This window comes from Zingiber officinale, chromosome 5B (genome assembly GCF_018446385.1).
Source record: "Zingiber officinale cultivar Zhangliang chromosome 5B, Zo_v1.1, whole genome shotgun sequence".
NCBI classification, from domain to species: Eukaryota; Viridiplantae; Streptophyta; class Magnoliopsida; order Zingiberales; family Zingiberaceae; genus Zingiber; species Zingiber officinale.
This window is the reverse complement of record NC_055995.1, coordinates 134,303,042-134,320,876: the sequence shown is the minus strand read 5'-3', so window position 1 is coordinate 134,320,876 and position 17,835 is coordinate 134,303,042. Positions and strand designations below refer to the sequence as shown.

General features: G+C 32.0%; 1 protein-coding gene across 1 annotated transcript; it reads left to right on the top strand.

Annotated features, from left to right (window-relative positions):
- Positions 1–2,024: 2,024 nt before the first annotated feature.
- LOC121986118 (E3 ubiquitin-protein ligase ORTHRUS 2-like) lies at positions 2,025–17,621 on the top strand. The gene is made up of 9 exons (XM_042539931.1): positions 2,025–2,558; positions 12,899–13,431; positions 13,961–14,086; positions 15,336–15,435; positions 15,557–15,618; positions 15,697–15,799; positions 16,535–16,676; positions 16,792–17,009; positions 17,119–17,621. The coding sequence occupies exons 1-9, from the start codon at positions 2,100–2,102 to the stop codon at positions 17,398–17,400; spliced, it is 2,025 nt and encodes a 674-aa protein (XP_042395865.1). The 5' UTR covers positions 2,025–2,099; the 3' UTR covers positions 17,401–17,621.
- Positions 17,622–17,835: the final 214 nt, after the last annotated feature.

Below are 17,835 nucleotides of genomic sequence, written 5' to 3'. Positions count from 1 at the left end.
AGTTGTGTATGTGTATTAATCAAGTGTAGGTCCACCTTATGAAGATTAAGTCCACCCATATGGATTAAATTGGATCTAGTACACTCATGTGGACTTAATCATACACATTTTGATGTGTATAATTTTCATATTAAACTTGGAAGATATCTACTTTTTTTTTTAGTACAAACATGAGTAGGACTATTAAAACATCATTTGTTGTAGTGTTGTGTTTTCAACAATCATTTGTAATGCTTACAACATTGTTGTCGACTATTTGAATGGAAGATATGAAGGAGAAGGGAAAATTACACAGAGATGTAGATGACCAGCAAACCAAGCAAAATTGAACCCTCCACTGAATGAAACTTCTACTTGGTTATTTTTATTTTTTTAGTTGAGTATATTTAGCTTACACTGATTAATTATGGGATGATCAATTCAGTTTTATGAAAGTTTTTTATCGGTTATTAGAATAAATCGAGAAGCACTGGGAACGGATGACCCATCAATCTAATATTCTTAGGTCAACTGTCAATTAAGAAAAATTAATTTATTAATTTGTTAAAGTTGGAATTCAATTTTTAAATGTTTAAGAAACCGAGAAGGTATCTACGGTTGCACTATTGCTTTGAGGGCTTCTACTTAGCTATTTGAGATTAGGTAAGAAAACTTCAATTTAGCTATTTGATTGATTGATTTATTTATTTTGCGTCAGCCCACATGAGTAGGAGTTGTAGCAAGCCTAGTGGAGGCTTTTCTTTTTGAACTGAAATCAAATGTATATATTAGTCAAGTCAAGTCAAAGTTTATATTATTCATTTATTACTTTATTTAATAAGTGAGTTAAGTCAAATCTAAATTAAAATGAATTAAATCATTAAAATATTTGTTGAAACTCAACTTAGTTTTTTTTATAAACTTGAGGTTAGTTGAAGTTTGGTTAGCTCTTATTTGAGATTATTTGAAATTTTCATATTTATAATTTTTTTAGTTGGTTAATGAGATTGGTATTATAAACTTATTTGTTTATTTTGAGATCATGTTTGTCTACTTACAAGTTTGATAAAAAAAATTATTAATAAATATGATTTATAAACTTTATTCGTGAATATGGTTAATAAATATATCATAATTTATATTCATAAATATTAATGAACTAATTATATATATGTTTAAATTTATTTATTTAGTTTAATAAATTATTTTATTTAATTATCTTTCATATATTGAATAAACATAAATTAAATTTTATGAAGTTAGAACATTAGACTTATCACAGACGTTTAATTCACTTACTATCTTAGCTGAAAAAGGGGACTGGAGACTTCATTACTATCAAATTAGAAGTGCAATTCCATGAATTTAAGTTGTTGCCATGAATATTGCCTAATTGGTTGAGTCGCTGCGCATGAGTTGATCGGGTTGGCTACCATCAAGTTAGGTTTGATTTCCACCTTTAGGTCCAATTCCATTAGCACAATACGTATTATATCGACGGTCCTAAATTAGTCAGATTGTAAAAAGAGAGTCTTTCACTTCTATCCATTTGTAAGTCATATGTAAACTATTTGTAAAATAAGTTAAAATATTTACTCCAAGGCGTCTTTTAATTCTTGTAGCTTAGTTCTCATAAACTATGATATCAAAATCCGGTTGGATTATTTGATTTTAACTTCTTAATTTGTTATCAAAATTTAAATTATACTCTTAAACAATGACTTTTTTGTTTACCGTAATGACAGGATTAAAGTGGGATTGATCGTGACTGTTGGATTGAGGATGACCGGCCAGGATCAATCCCGTCCCTCTTCAATCGCACAGCTCCTGGGTTTCACGTGATTCTGCGGAAGTCCCTTCACGCCATCCGCGTCCCACCAGACGTGTAGGAAACGAACGATACTCTCGTATCTTTTTTTCCCCTAAATAGCAGTATAGTGAGTCCGCATAGTCGCAACGTTCCACCCATTTCCCCCGCTTATGCAAAGGAAGGGAAACCAAATTTCAAATGCCCTCTCCTTTTTAGAAATCCCGCGCTTTTAGTTCTCTTTAATCACTCAGGAAATTCCAGATCCTTCTTCCCCAAACCCTAACCGGCCCCTTCCCCCTTCCGGACCTCGATGGCGCTCGATCTCCCCTGCGATGGCGATGGCGTCTGCATGGTCTGCAAGGTGGCTCCCCCTGAGGCGGAGCTCGTGCTCTGCCGCACCTGCGTCTCGCCGTGGCACGCGCAGTGCCTCTCCAAGCCGCCTGAGTCCATGGCCGTCGTCGCGCAGTGGCTTTGCCCCGACTGTAACCCGCCCGAGGAGGGCCTCACCGCTGCTCCCGTTAGCGGCAACGCCGAACTCATCGCTGGAATAAGGGCTATTGACGCCGACCAAATGCTAACGGAGGCGGAGAAGGCCAGGCAGAGGCAGGCCCTCGTCGGTGGAGGTAAGGCCGCAGTAGCGGAGAGCGACGAGGAGGAAGAAGAGGACCAGAAGGCGAGTAGAGGGAAAGGGATTGGAAGTGTTCTCGATTTGCTCGACGAGAAGTTTAACTGCTCCTTCTGCATGCAGCTGCCCGAACGCCCTGTCACTGTGAGATATTATTCCTTTTACTTGTGTTAGAATGTGTCACTATGGTCAAATTTTATTGCCTATTCGTACATGCAGAACTAGTAAGCGATCTTAATCTGTTTCTTGATACTTCAAGATTTTCCGTGTGTAGCTTGTTACTCGAATCTTCTTATTTGATAGTATATTTTGCTCCTCTACTTAAATATTATACTGGTTCAAATATTGGTATTTTAACTAATATTATTTTACTCGTTTTGTTAATCTGATCAACTTTATTGTTTGTGTGCTTCTATTTCATATTTTTGAGAGTGCTAGGTTTTGTTTCAACATCCGTTATTTATTTTTCAAGAAAAATTATTGAGAATTGATCTCAACCTCTGCCCTTCTAATCTCTATTGGGTTTCTTGTTGTTGATGTTTTACTGTAACTTCAAACTATTCTAGAAACCGTACCATTTATAGTGATGGGCCAAAATGTTATAAACTTAACCAATTGAAATAAACTTCTATTTCTTCTTCTACTTACTATTTTTTTATTTTAATTATCACGTCTAATATCTACTAAGTATCAGGTCTTTGGTAATCATTTTAGATTTCTTTGTTTAAATTTTTTTTTTTTCAAAAGAACACTGTTATAATGTCTATGCTGGTAAAGTTTCTTACTTTATAAAATTTCACTTTAAGAAACTATTAAATTATTTTTTCCTTTCAAAAGCGCAATGCTATAATGTGTATGCTTGTAAAGTTTCTTGCCCTCTTATAATGTTTGTGCATGTAAAGTTTCTCGCCTAAAAAAATTTCATATTAAGAAACTATTTAATTATTTTTTCTTTCAAAAGCACACTGTTATAATATCTATGCTTGTAAAGTTACTTTATAAAATTTCACATTAAGAAACTCTTTAATTTTGAATTTTACATTCACTTTGTTAGAATTATTTGTAAAAATTTCTATCATTTTTATTGTGAATATTATATTTATTTGTTAGATTTATGAATGTACAGTCAAGATTAGGTTAAGATCTTATTCAGTTTATATGCAAGAATTCAACACAACAATACTAATCCTGATTTGTTGTAAAAATTATATTTTTGATGAATTTTTAATCTATTTTAGGCATTTGTTCATTTGATTAATATAACTAATAATTATTTTGGTCTAATGGAGATTGCTTGAATTGCATTTATAGTATATCAAACATAGAAGTGAATGTCTAACATTTATTTCATGTGTACATTTGAATTTTAAGGCCAAAGAACCATAATGATTTTATTTGACTCAATATGATTGATTATATATGCATTTTATTAAATGTGATTCTAAAGAAAAGAAAGAAAATTTTAAATTGAATCAGTAAAGTAAATCTAACTTGTTATACTATTAAATTAAATTGATTAGATCGAATTTAAGTCAAAGCTATTATAAAAAAAAACGAATTTCCTATCACAATAAGAGTAAATAGATTGGGTGATAGAATCTTAGAGTCAATGATAAAAGAGAGGAAAGCCTTGTCATGTTGAGACATCAACTGAATGACAACCAAGGCAGAGTTGACACCCAATAAGGGCTAAGAATAGTAAGTTTTGCAACACCCCAAGTTTAGTTCTACAATATAAATTGTATAACGAACTTTAATTTAATGTCAGAATTCACTATTAACTTGAGCTTAAACATTTGAGCCACTACTTGGGTTTGGAATACTAATGAATTGGTTCTCTTATTTAAGTGAGTCATACACTAGGTATTAAAGCTGTGCATGATGAGATGTTGGAATGGGCTCCATGTGTGATGGTATAATCACCATTGTGCCTTGCATGCTATTGATTAGGGGTTATTTTAGGCTATAAGTTGGAGCTTGGATTTTATGTTAAAACATAATGAGAGACATCGTGAAACCCCCATAATTAGTCCCACATTATAAATTATATTATAAGCTTAAGATTTAAGAGTTGTTATTAACTTGTAGTTAATATTTTAGGATTGTGGGTGAGTTTGGCAAGTCAATGAGACAATTAAAGAGGTCAGATCTCTTATCTAAGTAGGTAATAACATGTTACATTAAGATGTAACAATGAGGCTGATATCAAAGTTGACTAAGAAATCTTGCCATGTCAAAGTCCTCTTCCACTTCTCTTTTCGCCTATTATGGTTGTTGCATTATTCTTTCTCAATGCAATCATCTTGATATTATAGTAGACGATGTTTTTACAATAGCACAATGAAATATCTATTTGCTTGTTAAGGTAAGTATTTTATTACTCTCTAATTCTCAGGTTTAAAAATTACATTATCACATATGTAAACAATATGTGATTGACCCATTGTACAGCCTCTATGTACTTTACAAGAGTAAATTCAATATTTAATTCATTTTGTCTTTTTTCTTTCTTTAAATTTGTCTAACTTAATCAATTATTATTTTTTGTCTGCACATGCAAACCACATATATCATATCATATGTGGTCATATATGTCATTATACAATCCCTTTAAAAATTCATTTTGATGATCATATATGTAATCCAAATGGGGGCTTTTTAGAACCATGATCATTTTGCAAACTAAATATTGTGGTGTTGCAAGCATGCCCCATTTAGAGAATTATGCTTGTCAAGGTCATACTGATACATATCAATCGAGATGGATAATATTGGCAAAGGTTGTGTTATTCTTTCTCAAGAAATTGATTATTTCATAAAATTGTTAGAGAAGTTTTTTTTTTAAAAAGACAAAGATATTACTTAGAGAAATGAGTTTTATTTCATTGAAAAATAGATTAAAAATGATCAAAATCTAGTCAAAGTGAATGTCAAATTTTATCAAAGAAGATTTTGAAAGCTTGGGGATTGATTGAATTATTGGTTTATCCTTGTAAACATGTATGTGGGGTGCGCTTCTAAAATTTCATCTAAATTTCTCATTTTTGCCACCAATTGAGTTTGCCATGGGAGTGTTCATTTTTTCCTTGCTAATGCTCATAAATAGACATTTGTCAAACTGAATATTTCATCTCTCTCAAAGTTAATTGAGAGAAATTATTATTAATTTGGATAAATTTTATAAATCTAATTTGCATGTGTTTAGGTTGCAATTATCTCTTTATAATAGAAAATATGTAACTATAATATAGTATTATAATATTCTTAATACAATATTATCTTAATAATTTTGTAGTAATAAATATGATTTTTTGTTTATTGTAATACATTTTTGATTTTATTGTTTATCAGAACAAGTTTTCTTTATATATTGCTTTTATCCAATATTTACATTTATATTAGTAATTTTATTTTAAATTGATGATGATAAAAATTCATATATATATATAGAGAGATGATACACTGCCCACTCCCTTGTGTGCGCCCTTGTGCGCGACTAAGAGGGGATGTTCATGTGGCAGACCTTGGTTAGTCCTACAATGTGGGCATCCCTCCTCAGTCGTGCAAGGGGGAGGGTAACACATCCTCTTCTCTCTATATATAGAGTAATGTTATGTCACTAGACTTCTTGGGTGTGACTTTGTCCGTGATTAATTCACATTTCCTTGTGTCCAGATCAGCCTTGCACATTGAGTTGGGCATGGGAATTTGGCAACATATCAAAACTATATATATATATATATATATATATATATATATATATATCGCCTATGCGTGATGTGCATGGGCGACTGAGTGCATAGGGAGCTCAGAAGTAGTCTAGGCACCCCATGTGCATTGATTCTAGGTGCTCGGGTCACATCTAGGCTCCCCATGCACTTAGTTGCCCTTGTGTGTCACACAAGTGGGTGTGCAGGATATCAATTCTCTCTCTCACTCTATATATATAGGCACAAAAATATTACCCTACTTACCTTATGGTGCACACCCATGTGCATCAAGTTTTTTTTATGTTTAGAGTTTAGGGTATAATATTTAGGCTAAAGGAAGTGAAAAAAATGCACATGGTGTGCGCGCGCACACACGTTTTCTAATCATTTGATCTTGATACTAATGTTGATAGTGTTTAAATGACCATTCATAAATAGGTTAACTTGATTTTTTATAAATTGGTTTAATTTAATCAAGAAAATTTTTTCTAATTGCATATGCAAATTATATATGCCATTTACGACCATTATTTGTATCCTACCCATTAAATATTCATATAAACTCTTAAGATTGAAACCTATATCCACTCGTTAACTAAACAAATACTTGTTGAGTATCCAAATATGCCACATAATTGGGTGGTAGTTATTGGGTACTCTAATGAATGAATACTTGAATTTCATATTCAAGTAGACATCAATTAACACAAATATAACTATTAACAACTATTAATAAAATCATTAAATAGCATAAAGGGAAGTTTATGAATAAGATAAATATTGTCCTCACGGGGTATTTAGTTTATAGATTTGCTACAATGGGATAGACATCAATTCTTGGAGGGCATATGCCTTCAAAAAAAAACTCTTCTCATCCCCTTGCCACTTGGTTGACAGCTATAAGATGATCTTGTGATTTATCTCTCTTCACATAATCTTGGGATGGGTTGTGAGGGGTGCATAGAGTAAGCGTAATCATCTTTTGCTACAATGAATAAGATAGATATTATCATAGAACAATTTTTAGTAAATCAAATATAATTTTAAGATAAATTTTAAAATTATTATCTATAATTTAAATTAATATATATAATTTTATTTTGGTTACTCACTCATACCTAAACTTGTCTAACTACATGTGAATACTTGAATTATTAATATCTGAATCTGATCAACTAAAATAAAATAGGTACCAACCTCCATTTATTAATCAAGTACCGATGGGTACTTGATTAAAAGGGTATCAATTGCCATCCCTACTTATCATTGTTCTATAATCAAATATAATGGTAAAAAATCATCTATTTTTTTTTTCTTTAGTAGGAATTACTTTCTAGGATATTTTAGCTTTGAAGTACATTTTTTGTTTTTTTGATTAATTGGAAAGAGTAAGTTGTTATGCAATTTTCCATGATAAGTAAACAATTTCCAAATTTGTTATTAGAAGAAAAATAAAAAATATTGACAATTGTTACAAAGGAAACTATTTCTAAATTTGGCACTAGAAGAAAAAATGGTGAGGATTTTGATTAGAGAAGTTGTTCCTATGTTTGATCTCCTAAGAGAAAATTATGTAGAAAAATTAGGAGGCCTAATTTATACATGGATTTCGTAAGTTATTTTCATGTTATATATAATGACAATCCCATAAAAGAGCTAAGGGGTTTATTGTGTTGTGTAGTTAATTAGTTCTATCAATGATTGTAAAGGAACATAAAATAACAATATTTGATGCAGGGATAAAATCTATGTATGCTAAATAATTATTTAGGTTAACATGCTTTAATGATGAGGTAATTTGGATATATTAGGTTTTGCTTTAGATTTTTGCCAAATGAAATTGATGGACTTTGTGATGTGCAGATTAAAATGTAAAGGTATAAATATGACACTAAATATATAAGATATAATATTGTACTTTGTCTAATAGATGGATTTATATAAAAAATTTACATGTCTAAAGCAATATGTAGAATATGTTTTTAAAGGTATTTAAAGGTGGTTCAAGATAGTAGCCATCTTTCTCATTGCCTATGTCATGCCCTAGATTGAGTTCTCCTCCTATTCAAACCAATGGTGTAATTGTGTTTGAGAGGGCACAATCAAACATATTGCAAAGGGAAGTGCTTGAAGAAAATTTGGCAACATTTCAGTACATGCCAAGATTAAAAAATACACAATACAACAACCTATATAAACAATCAATATTAAACTTCCAAATTGAAATTAACAACTCGTTGAAAAGAACTTGAGCATCTTTTGTGTTTAAAAAATGAAACATCACAAGTCACAACCACAAATTGAAACAATCCCACATCCACGGTCTAAACACAACATAGTAACATTCTAAATAAAATGACCTAAATAAAGGTTTTTCTTAAAGTGAAGCCCAACCATACTAAAAATTGAGTGAGAATTGATTTGGTAATGTTGAGTCCTCTACGAGCAAATCATGGACATATTAACGATTCTAAATAAAATGACCTAAATAAAGGATTTTCTTAAAGTGAAGCCCAACCATACTAAAAATTGAGTGAGAATTGATTTGGTAATGTTGAGTCCTCTATGAGCAAATCATGGACATATCACATTCTTAATTTAGAAATCATCCATACAACAATGCAACCATGTCATCATGTGAACATTTTAAAAAAATGTACATTGGTATGTCGTGTATGCACTTTTTTGCTAATATCAAGTGTGACACACCTATGCGCGCTATAAGTCGACGTCATAATTTGTATGTTTTGTGGTTGACACCACTAAGAAATTTGGTCGATGCCAAAAATCTATACAATTTGGCTAACACTACTAAATTACTTTGGTCAACCCTAAGACTAAAGAGCTAAATCATAGTCTTAATATCATGCATGCAAATGAAATATATAAATAAATCAATAGGCTTATAGTTCGTATCTTTCAATTGGACTTACCTTATTAGCTTAGATTTGAAGCATCTTCGATTTGGTCCATGTGCCATATATAATGATGAATCCACTAACATCATGAGGCTTATCCTAGCATCCTCAATGACGATGAACCCACATCTAGACAAAAAATGGGCTCCCATCAAGAAGTAGTTTCTTCCTCTTGTCAACATTTCCATGAAAATCGCAAAGCCTTAACTCCACCTCGTGAAGTTTTTAGCCATTGTTGAGGAAGAAGATAGTGAAGAAGAAAAGAGAGATCCCACCACCCTACTTAGGTACTCTTCTAGCCTCAAAAAAATCTCCACCTAATAGGGATCTAGGTCTAGAGATTTGAGGAAAATGAATAGACTCATCTTTTCACTTGGGAAAAATTAATTTCTTAAGGACATTTCAAAAGAGACCTCTAGTTCCTATGTTTGTCTTTGAACTCTCGATCACCTTCCATTTGGAAAATAAGTTTCTATTGAATTCCTTAAATTTAAAAATGACTTAACTACTTGGTGCGATCTGAGAAATTGTGTAAACTTACGACAACTTGCCATCACATATAACCATGCGCCAATGATCTTGATAGTCATGTTTATCATGATTAAATATATAAGTGCTCAACTATAACTCATTGATCCAATGCAAAATAATTACATTAATCACTAACAATACAAAATATAAATAAAATGAATTTCTCGGGGTATTACAACCTAGCACCTATGTGGTAGGTAAACACCTACTCACTTGACATAAAATAATAGTAAAATAAAGAAGACAAATATATTAAATTAAGAATGATTAATGTTAATAAATATGTGTGTATATCTTAAACATGTTGCATTTAAATGATGAAAATTTAACAATGAATGAGAAAAACAATGTAAGAGAGGGAGAGAATACACCTAGGGAAGAGATAGAAGGAAAAAGATCAAAAATTAGTCTAGGTTGTAGATATCAGGTGAAAAAGGGGAGGTAGAGGTCGTGTAATTTGGGAGTTAGATGCGAACAAGATGGCTTAGGTGGGCTAATGGGAAAAACTAGGATTACTTTCTAATATTAAATGAATACACCTTATTAAAACCACTTAATCTTTTTTCCTTAGACCTGCCTAAATTGCTTGGACCATTTGTGCAATCTAGATTGCCTAGTTGACTTAAACTACATTTTAAAAGGGCCATCTAGCAACTAGGTGAAATGGTCACTTGAAACCGACTAGATGACCCTCTTTTAAAACAATGTGTTCTTTTATTTATTTAGTGAAATGTGTATAAATATACCAATGTTAACATGAGCATGATATGGAATCAATAAGATATAGATTGGTTTAGCTATATAATCCTTTAGTTGTAAATGAACTTCATAAGTTCCACAATGCATAAGCTTATGTGAATGCCTTCTAAAATAAGAGGTTTGATAGCCTACACATTTCATGGTGCACACCTTGTGAGCACCATGTGTAATTTTTTTTTAAAAAAAATCTTTAACATAAATATTATAACTTAAATCCTAAACCCTAAGCTCCAAAAAATTAAAGAAAAAAAACACTTCGTGCTTACAAGGTGTGCACCATGAGGTGTGTAGGCTAGCATTCTTGTCTAAAATAAAATATGCTAAAGCCCTTTAAGATAATATTAGAAAGGAATTATTTAATTATCTGAAAATTTTAATCACATACAATTTCCATGTGTGACTGAGTGCATTAATCTAATCTCACATCTTACATTTCATGTTTTGATACTTCTAAAATTGTAATTTGCAATGAGAAAAAAATCAGTCATTTCTTTGTATTTATATTCAAGAAGAAATGAAGATGATACATCATTATGGTATGAAATAATAGTTATTATAACTTAATGTTAAATGAAACTAAATTAAGCTATCGACCTATCGTAACCTTTCATATGTAAATTATACAGATTCAACACTATCTGTTTGAAACCTTTGAGGTTTGAGACCCTTGAAAAGATGGATTAGGTTCATAAACATCATAACTAGACAATTTATCAGCATAAACAAGATCATGCAATCACGAAATTTTAATATTGTAAATTAAAGAGGAACATTATTCTTCAAGAGAGGTGAGAAGCTTGAAAACATAGGCTGATAGAGATAAATTGGTGTTAACTTTTATCATGTGTTAATATTATTTGACTATGATGTTATACCATTTTGAGCTTCTTAGATAGAAATCCCAAATTCATAGGAGTTCTTTTTTGTCAATTTTGATGGGAACATAAGAGCTTCATGAACAAGTGTGGTTTAAAGATGGCTTAACTTCCTGCTCTTATTGTGCTGCATGTGTGGGAACCTAGCTTTACTTTATAGGTATTAGTCCAAGGTCTTTAAGGTGATTATAAAATAAGCAGTATTAAAATGCGTAAGTGCATAGTTATGGAGTCTATCCCTTGTGGTCGATAAAAAAGGATTTTGTGCTCAAATGTGCTTCTTTTTAACATTAATGATGGTATCTATGTGGATAGTATCTGGATTCTTGTAAAACCAAGAATAGAATATCGTGCTCTTTAGTTCCTATGATATCAAAATTGAAACAATGGACATTAATACAATGTTTGGCTTATGAATTAAGTCAAGTTGTTATAGAAGTTTAAATGTAATTAAAAAATAGCTATCTATAAGTTTTTAGATTCACAGTTATATTATTTGGAGATCACATGCATTTTCCTTTTATATTCATCATTTTAGACGTATAGTTACAATTTTATATATGCTAAAAGAATATTTTTGGTAATACTTTTCAAGTTTATATAGTTATGAATTTATTACATATATTTTGTTTTTAATTTTATTAATATTATTCACATTTTCTTTTCTATTAAGTGTATTGCCAAGTGGTATTGGTTTGTGGTTAATTCCTTCAGCCATTTTACAATTGGACTTGGGAGACATTGTGGTTAGATTCTGAAAATTTTTTCCACTCAAATTGTGAATGAAATTAGATGATCTTATCTGAACCATGCAACTCATTGTTGTACATTCCCTTTCTTGACATTATTTTATATGTTGTCAATTTCACCCTTGAAAATTTGAGGTATTTGCACTACTATGAAAAGGTACTAATTGAATAAGTTGCTCAGCTTGCATTTCACTGAACTTTAGTGCACAGTTAATAAAGTTGAACACTTTTGTTAGTGCTTAATGGTTGCCTTAGATGGAAAGATTTTGAAGTTAGTTTGTTCCCAAGTGGTGGGATAATATCTTGAACTTAGGCATACCGATTCAGAAAGAATTGGTTCCATATGGAAAATTGAAGGAACTTTTGACTTGTTTTTATTGAAAATGAATCAGTCAAAACAGTTCAGCAAGAATGGATAACATATATGGTTTAAAACTATCACCCAGTAGTATATTCTTCTTACCTTAATCAATTGTGAAAGGAATACTCTGGCATTGTGTTGATTATTATATTTCCTTGTGTAAAAACAAGATGGGCATCACACATGATCAAGACAATATTATGTTGTATGTTAAGAAATTTCTCTGAGTTTGTTTACTCCTATTAGTTCTTATATAGAGGTTATATGGTGTGCATGTGCATTTCCATAGTGGTCTCATAGTTCGATTAGTATGTTCCTTTAAGTGGTCTATCATGAAGAAGCTTTGTGATGAGTGAGTTAGTCTTAGTTAGTTATCCTTATTGAGGCCATCCATTCCAACTTTTTTACTTTGCTGTTTTGGTTTTCATTTTGTTGAAGCATAGCAAAGTGGTTATATCAATGTTAAATTGTTAAGAAATTGTAGTCTGATATACTCACAAACTCAGTTTTATATTTTTAGATATCACTAGTTTTTGTTCCCAGTGTAATTGAATGTTTATTCTTGAACATTTTCCTTGCAGACACCATGTGGTCATAATTTCTGTTTAAAATGCTTCCAAAGATGGGTTGGTCAGGGTAAACTCACTTGTGCAAAGTGTCGTTCTCCAATCCCGTCCAAAATGGCAGAACAACCTAGAATCAACTCTGCTGTTGTTGCAGCAATTCGTATGGCAAAGGCTGCAAAATGCAATATGTCTGCTGGTCCAACAGCTGTATATCATTTCATACGAAATGAGAACAGACCTGAAAAAGCATTTACCACTGAACGAGCTAAGAGAGCTGGGAAAGCCAATGCTTGTAGTGGACAAATCTTTGTTACTGTTCCTCCTGATCATTTTGGCCCTATACTCGCAGAAAATGATCCGAAAAGAAGCCAAGGTGTTTTGGTTGGTGAGATATGGGAAGATAGAATGGAATGCAGACAATGGGGTGCTCATTTACCCCATGTGGCAGGTATTGCTGGCCAGTCTGATTATGGTGCTCAGTCAGTTGCACTTTCTGGTGGATACAAAGATGATGAAGATCATGGAGAATGGTTCCTTTATACCGGCAGGTGACATTTTGCCCACTTGTTTCTGAAACATTCTTAGCTAACATTTTTCATAATTGTATAGAGCTAGTCTTTATACTCACTCACAAGATTAAAAAATAAATCTGTTGCTCTTTTTGAAGAATGCTTTCTAAAGTGATATTTAGACACACTGGCTACATTGATGCTATGTTGTTTTTTGATTAAATTTGAGGTATGATGTAATTAACAGACTTATTCTTCTAGTATACAAATGCCAAATTTGTACTGTCTAGACAAAATCTAATTAATTATGCATTTCTCATTATTGGTTATTATTCATTCAGTCAATACTACCGAATCCCAGTTTGATTCTGTCCTTACAAAATATTGGCAACAAACAAATGCAGTATATTCTTCGCTTTGTTTTAGGTGTTTTAATTATTCAAAAGTATGTTTCTCAAAATTTCAAAAGATGTGTTAATTCACAAACAAATAATTCCTTTATTTTACTGTCTTTGTTCAATTGCTATGAATGCTTGTGATCTTATAATCACCACCTAAAAATTGGCAGTGGCGGAAGAGATTTAAGTGGAAACAAACGCACAAACAAGGAACAGGCCTTTGATCAGAAATTTGAGAAACTCAATGCAGCATTAAAAGCTAGTTGCCTCAAAGGATATCCTGTTCGAGTGGTGAGGTAATGATTTCATTCATATAATTCTTCTTTAGTATCCCCTTGCATGCCTAAATGCGGAAATGAGTCGAGATAGATTCTTCCTTAACATTGCTTCCTTGAGTTGGATTTATCTTAGAGAAAAGTAGCAATGTAATATAGAGTGATTTATTTCATTTGAACATTACTAGTGATATAGCTTTGCATAAAGTTAAATGGAGAAATAAATTTATTTACCAATCCTAAATAGTAATTATGATTTGTCTTTGGATATATTGAAGATCAAATTTCATTCATGAGGAATTGATTAAACTGTCATTGCAATAATTATGATGCAAGTTAATTAAAAATGGAGATTTAAGTAGTCTAATAAAAAATAATTGATTTAGAAATTTATCACTTTTGGTGTGTTTGGAAATTCAATTGTTTTTCTAAATGAAATTCATTTTATCCAAATCTTATTGTTTGATACTAGATAATGTTTTTTGACCCAAACAGTAAGTTATTTTTTATACATATATGTAGTTATTAGCTAAATATGAGAAGATAAGGCTACTAGTTGTGCATTTTATTAATTGCAAATTTATTTAAAAAAACTTATTAAGAATTACATAGCGAGCTCATTTCATTTGGTTCATACTTCAAGTTTGTCCCTTCTTTTCTATTGAATCCATTTTCTATGCTTACATGAAATGCCATGGAGAGTGTTCTAAAAAGGTTGCTCATGTGGCCTCGTAATTCTTTTAGACAAGAAACAACATTAAATATGTGATCTGTCATTCCTTTAGGCACTTTGAGTGCCCATGCAGGCTAGGTGTGTGCATAGGTTTGAAAGGCAAATCAAAAAATCGGTTCATGGTTCATTTGATATTCAAGAACCCAATAAGGATTTTTGTGAAAATTTTCCAACATTAAAAAAGTCTAATTTATGTGATTGTAAAACACTAAACTAAGTTTTTGAATCTTTAGTATGTGATTTGCAAGTTTAACTTAAACATTAGTATTGCAAGTGATAGATCCCTTTAGTTATTAATTGTATGTGTTAATAATGATAGTGTTTTTACGTACACGACATTCATTTTCTTGATATAGACTTATCAATTGGATGGATTGATCAGTATTCTTTGTTGTTTATATGTCGGTCATTTTCATTAATATAGATAACATTTTTTTAATAACCTATTGCATATGCCCTTGCATATTGTATATGTAGTGGGTTGACTGTTACTTTTAAAAATCCTTGTGATGCTGAAGCGTTGTTTTATTTTGGAAGGTCTCACAAGGAAAAGCGCTCGTCGTATGCTCCTGAGATTGGTGTTCGCTATGATGGGATATACAGGATTGAAAAGTGTTGGAGGAAGGTTGGAGTTCAGGTAGACTTTATGTGTGATGAGTATATCTCTCTAGTGCTGAAGCGTTGTCTGAAAAGATTGCCTTCTACTCTGGTCGCACATATTTTGCAGTTCAGCTTATATTATTTTCGTCTTCTCACAGGGTTTCAAGGTATGCAGGTATCTTTTTGTTCGATGCGATAATGAACCTGCGCCATGGACAAGGTCTTGCTTATGTTATGCTGTTTTTTTCAGTATCAGAAATTATTATTATTTTATAATCTGACAATTCTTTGAATCTAGTGATGATCATGGTGATCGGCCTCGTCCTTTGCCTCTCATTAAAGAACTAAAGAATGCAACTGATGTCATAGAAAGGAAGGAAAGTCCAGCATGGGATTATAATGTATGTGTCTGCTCTCTGTCATTTGCTGGTCAATTAAGTGTTTATTTGGGTTTGTCGATCACTTGTAATCCATTACAACTTTTTTTTAGTTGGTCCAAGAAGCTTTTCCTTTTTAATTTTTGATAACTTGTTTGGTTTTCATTTTTGATTGGTTATCAAAGGATTGTACCTTTTTGCTCGGGCTACAAAGGTTTATTTGATAACTTGAATATCTCGCTAGCTCTTTTGTATACTGTATTAACACTTTGTTTTGTGTCAAGCAATAAAAGTCAAAAAGGATTTTCCTTCCTCTGAATATGGGATTTTCTGAATATGTTGTGAAACTTATATGTATCCTCTTAAATTAATAATGGGACATTTTCCATTATATATACATTTAATTATATAGACATAAGAAAGTGATAGGTGGAGATTTTGACATTGAAAGTAGAGATGTCAATGAATTATGTTTGGTTTAGGTGTGTGCTGACCCTTGATAAGTTGTTGAGCTTGGCCTGGATCAATTCAAGCTTGTCGGCCATAGCTTGAATTGGCTGGGATTCGGCCCAACACAAACCTGGACCTATCATGTCAGGTCCAATATTAATAACTAATTTAATATTTTTATGTAAAAATGTGGTAGGTTAGACTTGACCCATGAGCTAGAAGATCTTGTTGAGCATATAATGTTAATTATATTCCTAATATCTAATCAGTATAAATTTATTTCTTGTTGTTTAATTGCTTATCTATTAGGAGAAACATGGATGGAAATGGATGAAACCTCCACCAGTCAGTAGAAAACCTATAACCACTGGAAATCTAGATGAAAGCAAGTCTGTAAAGAAAGCAAGAAAGGTAGCACAGAATATGTCTGTAAAAGAGATGGTTTTGAAAGGTGAGTCCAATTGTTAGATGCAATTTTTTTTTTAATTTTATATAATTTACCAAGTTTTCAAAGTTTTTATATTTCCCTATGGTTGTTTTTCTTAGAGATTCGCCCTTTGTTGCAGAGTTTAGTTGCCTACTGTGTCGGAAAGTTATGAGTCTGCCACTTACCACTCCTTGTGGGCATAACTTTTGCAAGTCTTGCTTGCTTGATGCATATACTGATAAGTCATTTGTTCGAGAAAGGACTCGTGAAGGTGGCCGTACCCTCAGAGCACAGAAAATTGTCAAAAAGTGTCCCTTTTGTCCCTCTGATATATCTGAATTTTTGCAAAATCCTCAGGTAATCAATTCAACAATAAATCACCATAGTTTGATCATTGCAATACAACTATTATTTAGTGTAGAAAGGAATTTTTGAAGACCTCAGTGGCCAAATTTGGCATTTCCAGGTAAATAGGGAGTTGATGCAGTTGATTGAATCACTTCAACAAAAGACCGAGGCACAAGAGGATGAAAATAGTGAGGTTGCTGAAATGTCTAGTGAAGATGGCCTCGAAGTCATTGAGGAAAAGAATCCTGTCGAGTCTGTTGATGGCAATTCAGATGTTAATCCGGCCAACTCTGAAACTGAAGCTAGCATAGCAATTCAAACATCACGAAAGCGAAAATGTTCAGTTCTATCAGTTGTTGCTGAGGTCCTTAACGAAGAAATCACCAGTGTGGATGCGTAAGTAATGTGGCCTTGAGTAATAATTCTTAACGGAATCTATTTTGCAGATATGAACTTCCATTCTATGGATATATACTTGGATTTAAAATTAGAATGTTGTTTCTGAGAAATTCTATTTGAAGATGCCTTATTGAAGATTTGGCATCTCTTTAGCTGTTTAAACATTAGTTTTTAAACTAGTGCTATGATTAACATATCTATTCTGTTCTTTTGCCTACTATATCTGCTTAAGCTTCTAAGTACAGTTGTTTTTTATATGAATAATATTATACAACTAATAACCAGCAATGCCAGTGTCTTATGCTCATGTATCTACCCCATCGTAGCCTAGCCATTCTTCTATAGTTTTTCACATAGGGATCATTTTTTTATTTCAACTATTAAAATCGAATTCGAGTTCTTTATGAATTGACTTATGTGTGTTTATTTTGATTTT